Raw genomic sequence first — 12,861 nt, forward strand, 5'->3', positions numbered from 1 at the left:
TTTTGACTTTTTTGGAAGGATTTTGAATCATTGGGCTATTCCAGTTGAAATCCATACAAACCTATTGAAGACATGACCTTGGTGTAGATTTCATAAGTAGTCACCTGTTCAGGTAACCCCATTTAATATTCACACTCCCTGTGTGGGAGAGATTAAGGTCATGTCTTCCATAGGGGGTATATGGATTGGTACTGGTATAGCCTACTTTGGTTGTGAAATGCAGTGTCTATTGGCAATAGATCAGTCAGACACTCAGGAAGGAAGGCACTACTCATCTACTCTTAGGTATATTTATTACTGCTACATTGTGCTTTCAATATTTTGACCTTAAAATCACCATACTACATTTGAGGCTCTATGACATGCTACCACAGTAATGGACTACATCCAGGGTTTTCCATCATATACATTGCAGGTACTCTTATGTCACCTTGGATCACCCTGTAATTGTAGCTTATCCCCATTCAATTGTTTCAATACAAGCATGTAACAATATCCCACAATTCCCACATATAATGATATTCAGCATAATCACTATAGATCTAAGAGATGTAAATCATCCTACATCATAATATGTGGCAAGCGGTGATGGTATATGAACGAGAGGTGGGGTGGCCAGGATGCATTGCATATTCCCTATAATGTGGTTAATATCAGTTGCCACAGATGGTGTAGGGTAAAAATCAAGGTCATACTGAGGGTTAATGTGCATGTACAAGATTATGGTTATTGCAGATAATTGTGATTCTAACATTTTAATTGCATTATAAGGGTCAAGTAGGTAGACATATTTGGGTTAATCACTTTACTCTGAGAGTAATGTTAAAGGCCTACAATATCATACAGGTTTACATTATGATAATTGACAAAAGGAAAACTAGGGAATAAGGTAGAGGATATGGAGGTTGGGATTTGGAACACAGTTGGTGATGTAAGTGGTCCACATTGATCTACATCAACTCAGAACTAGAGCACTCATATAGAACACCCTTGTAAAGATTCCTGGCCTATCTACAATATTTACTTATACACAAAACTTAAAATTGCACAAAACACACACAAATCTTGAGGTGTATAAAAACTCTTATCAACTACAAATTCCTGAATATTTTTGGGGTTAACTTTTCAAAGTATTTTTGTACAAAAATTACACTCATGTACAATTCAACTGTATAAAAATTGACTACTTTCATATTATTTTCCTACAATCTGAAGCTTTTCATATTCTGTCATATTAAATACTATCTTTGGACGTGTATCATTTTTTTTCTCTCAAATATTGGCAATAATTCTATTCAGTATCTAGTTGTCTATATATTTTGCTTTCAACTTATGAACACTAATTATTGCAAGTATTGTGCGTTCCTAGCTTAAGTCACTCAATTATCAAACAGCAAGTTAGTATGTATTATGGTACAAGAAAGTATGCTGTAGAATGAGGTTGGAGTGACTCAGGCTATATATATACTACTATATATACAGTAAGCAAAAGAATTAAGGTACCAGTTATGTTCACCCCCTGTATGTCCTAAACAAAGACAGATATTCTATAATTGGAACCAGCAGCCAATACCTGCATCTTTTAGCCTGAATTTAAGACCTCATTTGTTGAAATTGTTCAAGAAATTGATTGATACACAAAGCGTTGATTTGTACAAAAAAACGTTCTCAAGCAAGATAACTAGCGTCATGCTTCCATTGATTAGCACATTAAAACTAGCATCGTGCTTTCATTGATTAGAGCACAAAATGTTCAACTTTTGATTTCATTTCTTCGTTGGGTTTTAGATCCTTGTTTCTTTAATTCTCGACCAATTTCAACAAATAAGGTCTTAAATAAAAGCTAAATAAAGAGTACAGGTATTGACTGCTTGTTTAAATGTTGACATATTTGTCTGTTTAGGATATATAGGGGTGAACATAACTTGTACCTTAATTCTAACGGCTTACTGTATACTGAGTTAAGTACTGTAATTTGAAATTAGATAATAAACACTACTGCCCTCTGACCTTGACATTTTACGGAAAATTTTTAAATTAGAAATCATCATTAATGGATCTAATATGACTTAAATATGTTTTTAACCAATAAATAATAAATATTGTACAACTTAATGGGAATTGAACTAAAATAAGATCAAGAAACATAACATCTTTAATATGTTATCTGGAGAAATACATTTCATAACATTGTGCACCCTGTTAAAGCCTGTAACACATAATATTACTAATTTGTTACTGTTCAGCGCTATCCAATGTACTATAATCAATCTTCTAGAAATAAGAGTACTGCTGAGCATTATGTTATTATCCTCCCAGATATTAGGCATAAAAAATATTTGTGTCATAATTTGACTGACCTTTACCAATTAGAATTTCATGAAACAAAAACAAAAATCTCTCCACCAAACAAATTTTTCAAACAGAAATCTTGTTTTTGTTTTTGAATTACTTTTTCAAAGAAATATTAACATTTTGCTCACTAGTACAATTATTTGTGTTTCTAATTTCATTTTCGGAAGTTGACAAAAAAAAAGCTGACAGAACCAACCCCTGTATTTTTTTCTTCCATTACGTCAAACAGTCATAAAATCAGGCACTTGTGAACTACATTCACTAAAAAAAGGACTGATTCAATTAACTCGTACTCTTTTGCTTGAATTCACAATCCTTGCTACTCTAAAATTGAGTTGATTCCAAATTTTTTATTTATAACACAAAACCCTGTTAATTTGTCCACTACATGGAGCTGACTTTCTACACAATGCTTTCCTATTCAAATGAATCACCATTGATAATGACCATTCCAGCTAATATCAGCCTGTATTGCTTACATCACATTCAGCAAGTATTAAGGCTTAATTTGAATAATTTCCCAGTAAAAAAAGCATATATGTGATGCAATCAAGCAAAAGGAGTCAGATGTCGTTCAAAATCAAAATTGAGTTTTCAATCTCATTATATCAGACATTCTCAGAGCATTATTTTGCTGAAAACCCCATTATAATTAGACTTATGGTTCCAGAGATATGGCCATTTTAGTGTTGCTCTGAACACTAAAATACAAAGGAAGTTGAATACTATTATTGGCTATATCTCAAAATCAATACTCCCGACATCTGACTCATTTTGCTTGATAGCATTAAGACATACACCCAATATGTTGATACATCATCAACACAACTAACATCAATGTTGATAATGTGTTCTTATTTTTGGATTGTCTATTTCTTTATGGTTCAGCTATGGGTAGTAGATTGTAAACCAAGACCCGTCATATCAGATAGCTGTATCAGTAAACACTGGATGTGATTCCTTACTAGCCAACAGTAAGTGGATCTAATCAAGATTGATTTGGGTCTGATCTGGAATGAAAGGCATTATGTAGCAAGTCCTCCCTCCTTCATATGGGTTGCATAGGACAGCAAGTACCTGTCCTATGCAATACTTAAATTACATACAGCCACACTGCTTTTCATTTCATCATTAATAAATACACTCATATACATATAATATACATTCTTATATCTCTGACTCAGTAGTAATCCTTCAAACAGGAACTGAGAATATACCTTTCACAAGATATGCTCAATTTACAACATGCCAATCATGACATGTCCTTGCTTGCCTAATGACATCCGTCAGGAAAGGAAGCAAAGAGTTCCTAATATGAATAGTAAACACACTATTATAAAAGCAGGCAGGCCACCATGATTATGCAATGTTGTGGATATGGTAAGGGTTTTAGATGTTATCGCAATTGTGTCCATTGCAGTAGCATAGTTAACATGATATTATGCCACAACACTAAGTGGCTTCAAACAGCATTGATATAATAGTTTAAAACCAGCATGACATTGCAAGTTTTATATTTCCAATACTTGCAGTATTTCATAGACAATTATGGTGGCCGGCCGACCAACTCTATAATCTTCCTCATTAATCCATCTAGAGTAAAAAAAAGTAAATCACTGTACATGTACAAAAAAACATGATTTTAAATCACTTCAAAACTTAATAAAACTATCCTACCGAACAAGTTTCTGCCATTTTTTTTCTTCAAAAAACAATATGTAATAAGCCACTTCATTCAATTGCAAACTTGTTATTTTGGTGTGCATAAAATTATGTTCTTGTCACCAATTATTCCATCACAAACGACCTAAATATAGATAAGTAAAAAAAGAGAAGAGTAACATCTAAAAGGTGCTCATAAATATGCTTACATATCACCTAATGATGCACCAGTTTAATTCAAAATCTCGCGGCCCTGGACTGCAGAAATCGGATTCTGATGATGTTATGTTGCTGTTCTTGGACTGCAAATTTCTTTTGGCACTGCAGCAATAGGTTAGATATATAATACTGGAGAAATGGAATCCCACAGACTTGTTGATTGATAGGGACAGTCCGTCTCCTAACTTTTCAGTCATAATGTTCCTTGGTTTGTGGTACTGCAAAAACAAACAGAAGAAACGATGTGTCCTTGTTAAACTTGGTGAGCTTTCTTTTCTGTTACATAATACACTTATAATCCATGAATATCATTCTCTGTTACAACCAAATTGGTGTTCACATTAGCAACACTAACTGTACAGTTTTTCCTACATGAAACCTCACTATGTGTACCATATTCATTCCATTATAAGGACAATGCCTGAAGGTCTAGCATACTTGGTTCCGAAGTTCTATGTATTTTATTGTTTTTTCGCTATATTTTTGCCTTTATCTCAATTTGAAATTTGCCGCCTTTGGCCCCATGGACCAAATCATGCCACATACACAAGTCCTTGCCAATAACAGGAAGACGAGATGGTCAAGTTTGGGATTTTATGATTGTAAACAATGATATAAAAAATAGGTGTCCACCAAAAATGACTTACTCCTGCCTGAGTATATAATGGAAAGAATACAGTACTAGACTGGCTTACACTTCCACACACTGTCCCTCAACTTCCATGTACTATAACAAATTCCCTCTTTTTTCTGTTGCATGTTACCAAATATATTTAGTACTGCAGGTCATATGTATGTTGATTACATTCTAACAGAGGCACTCAAATCTTTTCCCACTTTATAAATATTTCCAAGTCCTAAATTGATAAATTAACCACTTGCATTTCTTTTCCGACTGCTTTTCTCATGAAATTCATTCTTTACCCATAAACACTAAGGCATTCAATCAAATCAATATTTACAAATGGACATATATTGGACATTGTCTTTTAAATGGACTTGATGATACAAAATCTCCTATATTTGGAACAAGAATTTTTCTCTTACCCTCAGGGGTAACTGATTTGCAGTAACAAAGAAAAAGAAAAAGAAATAAATATTTCAATGTTTCATTCTTATTCTTAAATTTGAGACAATTTGTACAATGTGTGCTACAAAAGTGAAACTAGCATCCGTTTATGCACAGACTGAAAAAAAAGTAAATAAACTGAAAATGATGTAACGTGAACAAAATGTCAATGTTCATCACTGGCCATACACAATCACTACTATTCAGCCAAAAATAATCACAATCCATGCAGTGCTTTCATGACCAAATGCTGTGAAATAACAGTGACAGTCTATGAAAATTCCAATGACTTAACATGGCTTTTTCAGACTTTTTTCACCACAATTTCAAAAACATTTACAATAATGTGAATGCGATATAACTTGACATGCAAGAAGTGCTCAAGTTTTCCCAAGATACATTTCAGTGAATGAAAGGTGAATTAAGTCCATAGGGTTCTCATCTACTTTTTCACCACACTTTCACAGAAAATGTTTCTAGGAAAAATTCTATTTACCAATGTGCTAGTGAAACAAAACCCAGCAACATACCGTACAACAGTTAGCAAATAAGCACCAAATTAGAGAAGCATGCATAAATTATGAAACCCAGCAACCAAATCAAAATAGAATGTGAATATAGTGTGTAGATCATATCATACATAGAAGTTATGATGGTGCAGTTATTCTGGAGCGTTGTCAAAAATAAAAACATATTTGGCCCATTAAACTACAATTCTTACTTTCTCCTACTAAAGTTGACTTCTGGCTACTGCCTAGTCCAACATCTTTGCAGGTATTTTTCTATTATGACAGACCTTGCATTTTCAGTTCTCTGAAGTGATTAGCTTTGTTCAGAGCTTTGTTCTCAACATCTGCTGCAACGCTAAATACTAGCTGCTGGCAGAAAATTAGCCGCTGTGTCTATCGCAATGGAAAAATGCCCTCAATATGTAGGACTAAACAGTGGCCGTTATACATTTTGATCTCTTCTTATTTCATCATTTGAACTCATGCAACACTTTGTAACAACATACTGAACTAGAGTGAAATCTGAAATGTGCACATACAAACCCTATACAAACAAAAGTGTATCAAAATAATCCAATAGACTTGCATTATGAAATGTACACATTAGCAACCTACAACATAAATAGAGATTCATGTAGTTTGTGCAATACTGTTAATAAATGATTTTCTTAAATTTTCTCTCTCAACTTGTGCGAGTGTAAAATAAAACATACCCTGTAACACCAAACTTGTATCTATTTTAAGGAGTGCTTCCTGTGGTGAAATGATTGTGGATTAATTTCTTCCATGATCAGGTTTAAGCTAGCAAGATGATCTCACTAGCTGATGACTTCTGGGTTAGATGATCATGAAGAAGTTCATAAGCACTCTCATCTCCATTCCCTACAGTTAAAACCAGAGAGACCACTTCTGCAATCACTAGTAGTCATCCTCAGCTTCAATGGAATGCATTATTAAGTGTGAAGTCATCAACAGAAAGGCTGAAACTTGATTGGGATGAACATGAGGTTCATCACCAAGGGAGAACTAACCAACAATGAGATTTGGGCATTGCATCAGTTGTGTAGGTCTTTTACACACTACCAATTTACAAGCCAACCTGAGATGACATATGCACATGACTCATTGATTAGATATCCTACTACAAATCCCCTCAATCACCTTTCACATATAATACAATCATGCTTAGTACAAACACACTTTGACATTGATACCTTACATACCATTTACCTTATATACCTACCCTAATAAAACTACCACATGGTACAACTTATATAACAACAATGGTGTATTAACAATGATTGATATCTTCTCCATTTAGAAGAATAATCAAATTGACTTCAACATCCTCTTCTACTCATCCAAAATCCTCCTTTCAGAATTTATTTTTGTCATAGACCCCTCCTTTTTCTCTACGTTGATTCAGCAGTCTGCAACCATTGGATCATGATCAACATTGTATGTATAAATGTCAATCTGCAATTCCTCTTTGTTTTGGTTCCATGCAGTTGACTACAGCTACAATCACCGTTTGCTTTGTGCAAATACATCACCAATTATTGCACACTTTTTCCACATGATCAGAATGTAACCAAGCAAAGGCATCTCCTTCTTGCTGTTAACATACTAGCAGTCACAGGTTAGTCATAGAGTGGTCACTTGCTACAAGCTTCCCTGCATCTGGTGCCAGCAACTGGCTGTCGCTTCACAGTTGACTCCTTTGCTATGATTTGGCTGCTGGGATGACAACTGCTTATTGATTTGTGGATGTAGATGACGTTATCACACAGAATCACTAGCCAGTAGGTTGCTATGACGAAGACGGAACCCAAAGTGTAGTATTTTTGACTTGATCAAACTAAATGAGAACAAAATCTAAATTTTGAAACTTTGGCAATATGAAAAAGAACATTGCACCGAATTCAGTTTAATCCGAATTCATATACAATGCTACAACTGTATTGCAAGACGAAGGATAATAACAAAACAATAAGCTCTAATTTTTCTTTAAAATGAACGTGAATACCATATTTCCTCAAATGGTCGCCCCCCTTTCAATTAAACACCCCCGCCACTTTTTTCAACGAAGACATTTCAAAAATGCTGATATTTCCATGCCCTCTTGTGTAATAAGCTTACAAAGGTGCACACATGGTCGCCAATGGTGTCGGTAATTGGCAAAAATCTGATCTTAAACCTGGAAGTGAACCGGAAGTCATCGTTCCCAAGTTCATAGTTCATCATTTCAGCACGACTTTTAAGCTTACCTAACAATTTAACAGGAATTATCGTTCTAAAAATAACCTCTAGTAAATGCCCCTGGGGGTGACTATTCAAGGGAATATGGTATATAACTGGAATTGAAACAGAAAAACTGCAAATTGCAATTAATGCTACTTGCTGTGCATACCTGAAAATCAATTAGTTGAAATACATACACCCTGTATAGAAGTAATGCCCTTACAGGGAGTGTCAAGTTCAAGGTTGCCTGAATGGGTGACTCCATTTGAAATCTACACCCCCTGTGTAGGATATTAAGGTCATGTCTTCCATTGGGGGTGTATTGTTTTCAACTGGAATAGCACATCTAATGAAACCAAAAAATCCAGAAAGAAAGAAAAGTGAAGCATGTATGAGACAAAGTCTGATATACAATAAAAATATGCTATTTTATTGTTCTTAATTTCCATTCCCCATACACGGGCAATGGCATTGGACCACATAAGAAGAAAGATCAGGGACTACTATACATGAATTGTGCATTTTGGACAGAAAAATGACAGATCAAATCAGCCATTTTCTTTTGAGATTTCCAATTAAACTACCTTGGGATATCTCTACAGATTTGCCGATTTAAATACTACAAATACTGGTGCATTTTATGCTGATACAAAATAGAATAGTATCAAATGTTTAACATTTAATTTGAGCTTATTTCTAGATTCACTAAACTAAACTGGAAAGAGCAGAGTGCCAAATTCATACAGAGGCCATAATTATCCATCTCAAAATCAAACCTACATGTTATAGATGCTATGAAGCAAAACAGTCTCATTGGGTTGCTCCCATCCCCCACTTCATAACCACACCCATGTGAGCAGATTTTTGAACTCCGAGCAAATTAAATAGTTTTTGCCATACATTCCAGTGAAAATGGTGTGGATGTGTTGGAATTTCAAAAAAATGTCCTAAATATGGCTCGAATAGGGGTAAAATCCATCAGGAGGTCAACGTTTAAACTGCTTTCAACATAAACAGCACAAAATAATTATCATGAATTGATTATTTAGTTCAACTGGATTTGAGATAGCAAACATCTTCCACAGTGGGAATGTAGATTTCAACTGGAATGGCTAATTTCCAAAGGCAAAGTTCAATAAAGTCATTTGTATACTAGTACCGGACACATTCAAAGATCATTCTGCAAGTTTGTGAGTCCATTTAAGAACCAGGTGTTTCCTCACAGAATCATCATCATGTTTTTGATCATAGTGAAACACTCAGGGTGCAGGTCACATCTGTGTCCGGCAATTACAACATTATCGCGTGTTGAGAGATGGCCGTTTTTATTTGTTTTTATGGTTAATATGAGTTTGTTTGAGACAAAAACCATGTGATTCCTGCTTGATAATTATTTTTCTAACATATAAGGCTTAATGTTGTGATTACCGGACACTTCCTTTAATAAGCTGAAATTGGTGCTACATATTGGCATGTGAAATTACATATAGGTCATTTATGAATAGTGTCTAGAGCTAAACACACCGAATACTGACGTTGTGATATGCATGAGCATCAACAAGAATGATTTGCAAATCAACATGCCTATGTTTGCTTGGCTGCATGTATGACACAATCTCATCCAATCAGTATTTGCATCTCACAATTGTCAAAATTGGCCCAATTGGATCACATCAACATATTCCACAGCTTCTCAAACAAGGTGAAACCCAATTAGAATTGACTGTCTTTAAATATCTGTATCGCATTGATCCATATGCCGAATCCTACTTTCTTACATACCCAATTCAAATAAATACATATAATTCCTAAGAAAACTACCCCAACAACTTACATCACCAAACAAAACAGGCCTCACATATTTTATCATTTAATACTATTATTGCATTCTTTATCATTAGAATTCAAATTGAAAACATATTGGCCACAGGACAATGTCACTCAATTGTTATTTTTATGCATAGTGTGTGTTGGACAAAACAATAACAATAAATATTCAACTTATTCATTTCTATATATATATGTGTACAAAAAAATTTTAATCAGAATTTGAAATTAAAAGGTAGACACGTGAACAACAAGTCCGTGGACATTATTTTGATTGTATGGAATGTGAGTTTGCATGACTTTTGGTGATAAGACACGGGACAAAAAGGGCATGTTCAATCAAACTGTTCATCTTGAGAAAATGATAATAACCATCCATACAATGTCAACAATTTAATTTGTATCCCACCTGCTTGCATTGTATGGTGTAAAAATTAATCTAGAATATTTACAACTGGTGTTACATCCATACAAATGTCATGCGTTTCTTTCTAATACTGAAATGAATTTCAATAAAATTGTAATACTTTGTCCACTTGAATTGACAAAGGGCTACCTCTCATTCACAACAGGCTGCCTGTTAAACATGTTACACACTCATCAACAATGAAACTACCTATATGCACTCAAAACAACTTTCATCATATTATTTTCAAATTGCAATGAAAATGATTTAGCCAGAAATAATTCTCTGAACCCTTTCACCCAAATCTCTATGATTGCCTAGTATATTATATTACTCTATAATTATAAAACATAGAATTTGGCACTCTGGTATATTACCGACTGGTTGGTTCTATATTGAAAATATTAGTGTTGGCCGATACCGATCTGTGAATCGGAGATCGGTGCCGATATGGACTGCATCGGCCTTGAATCTGAATCGGCAGATGAGCTATCAGCTGCCGATCTAGCTTACCGATCTCTGAACTTGACAGTAATAAAAGTACACAACAATTCTTTAAGCTTACCATTACTTTCTTATGTAACATTACTACTATTTAATGCCAATATATTTCCAAAAACGTTGTTACCACCGCAAGAATCATGTCGTTTCATACTGTATTTTATAATATTATCCACTCAGTGACAACACTCCCGACTGTACAGTGCGTCCCTGGGAAATTTTTTTTAACACTTTAACACTCGACACGTGCGCCCTTCAATGTCGGGTTTCCCAAGGTGAATTTGAGGGCATGTTATTTTTAGAATCGCGCACATTCGCGCTATTCCTCCTCACACGGACGATTTCATCTCTTAATCTCCGAACACGTGAATTCTTTCTGTAAACAACTCTGCACAACCAATCAGGATGGGAATTCAGCGGTATTCCCCAATACGTCATATGCATAAATTATTATAATATCGATGGAGCTGATTTAGCCGATCAATCGCCTAACTTGGTACACACGCAAATCAAAGTTGATTCATGCGGAGAAGAAAGAAGAATAAAACAATCAAGAGAAATGGATTAATGATTAAACTTCCGACAATCGGAGGCACTGAGTGAGTAACGCTGGGACTTGGGGTGTAAAATGGTATTTTATTTGGGTTGATATTGACATGAAAAACCTCTAAAAACGGTCATCATATTACATAGTTACAGGTTTGGGGAATTAAGCTTTGACCGTTAACATTACTGGGGCCCGACTTGAATGAACGTGTACTGGTTGTAGAATAACATTTAAGGAATCGGGATCGGATCGGCCCGATCTGCTAATTTTCAGATCGGAGATCGGCAGATCCGATCTTGGGTTGGATCGGCCAACACTAGAAAATATGTGACCCAACATAAGTAAACGAAGCTGAATGAGGGAAAGGGCAAAACTGATATATTTATATCAGTGTTTTAAGGGGGTACTACACCCCTGCCCAATTTTGTGCCTATTTTTGCATTCTTCTCACAAATTATAGCGCATTAGTGACAAGTACGATATGTACATTATAGGGGCAAGGACTACAACTATTGCACTGGAAATTTTGTTTCAGCAGAGACAACAGTTTTGGAGTTACAGTCAAAAATGAGGGAAAACCAATATTTGATAAATAAATCAACAACCACTTGCCTTGAGTTGCTGAATTTACAGTGCAGTAGTTGTAGTCCTTGCCCCTATAATATACATATCTTACTTACCAATGCGCTATAATTTGTGAGAAGAATGCAAAAATAGGCACAAAATTGGGCAGGGGTGTAGTACCCCCTTAAATGAATAAATCAACAATTTGATTCCAAAATCAATGTTATTCAGTATCCTTTCAAAAGTTATGAAATAACTGAAAATCATGTTGCCTCGTCACATCAAACATACAATATCACATTACTGCCATCTGAAGTTTTCAATTTGTTACTAAATGGGAGAAATAAAAAAAAAACCACTCCCTTTCATGTTCATAAAACTAAGCCTTGGACGTGATACATAAACTAGGTTGCAAAGTGCATTTAGAAATTTGACCCTGTTTGATCATGTTCCACACTGAGTGCTCATAAATCAAAATGTCATTTGCTGCATTCACAGACATTGGGTCACATATGCGACATGATCAAGGGGAATGAGTCACATGTCGACCCAGGTCAAAAAAGAGTTTTACATATGTTTCTAAAGAAGTCATTTAGAGCTTTCAGAAACTGAAAATCTCATGTATATACAACTTTTCATTGCAAAGTTACATCAATTTATCAATCGCTAAAAACAATATAAAACAAAAAAAATTTAACACTTTCTTTGCCATTATCTCAAAATCAATATTAGTGACATCTGACTCATTTCTCTTGATCGTGTCACATATATGCTTATTATCTGCATAAAAGCAGGCAACAAACTTCTGGTATACTAAATTCATACCTATTGTCTGCAAAGCTGAATTTGAATCCCATTACCCTAAAAGACCACCTGAAAATGACCCCATATGATCATCATCCTCGGGTCAAAATTAAACATACAGTTTGAATGATGTCACTGACATCTCTAAACCATTGAC

General features: G+C 34.8%; 1 protein-coding gene across 1 annotated transcript in view; it reads right to left on the reverse strand.

Annotated features, from left to right (window-relative positions):
• Window positions 1-3,347: 3,347 nt before the first annotated feature.
• The window catches only part of LOC140168433 (calcium-transporting ATPase sarcoplasmic/endoplasmic reticulum type-like), a 123,205-nt gene continuing 113,691 nt past the window's right edge, over window positions 3,348-12,861 (reverse strand). The window contains 1 exon segment of the mRNA XM_072191825.1: window positions 3,348-4,454. Within this exon segment, the coding sequence (XP_072047926.1) occupies window positions 4,426-4,454 (29 nt within the window). The 3' untranslated portion in view covers window positions 3,348-4,425.

Source organism: Amphiura filiformis, chromosome 13, assembly GCF_039555335.1.
Source record: "Amphiura filiformis chromosome 13, Afil_fr2py, whole genome shotgun sequence".
NCBI classification, from domain to species: Eukaryota; Metazoa; Echinodermata; class Ophiuroidea; order Amphilepidida; family Amphiuridae; genus Amphiura; species Amphiura filiformis.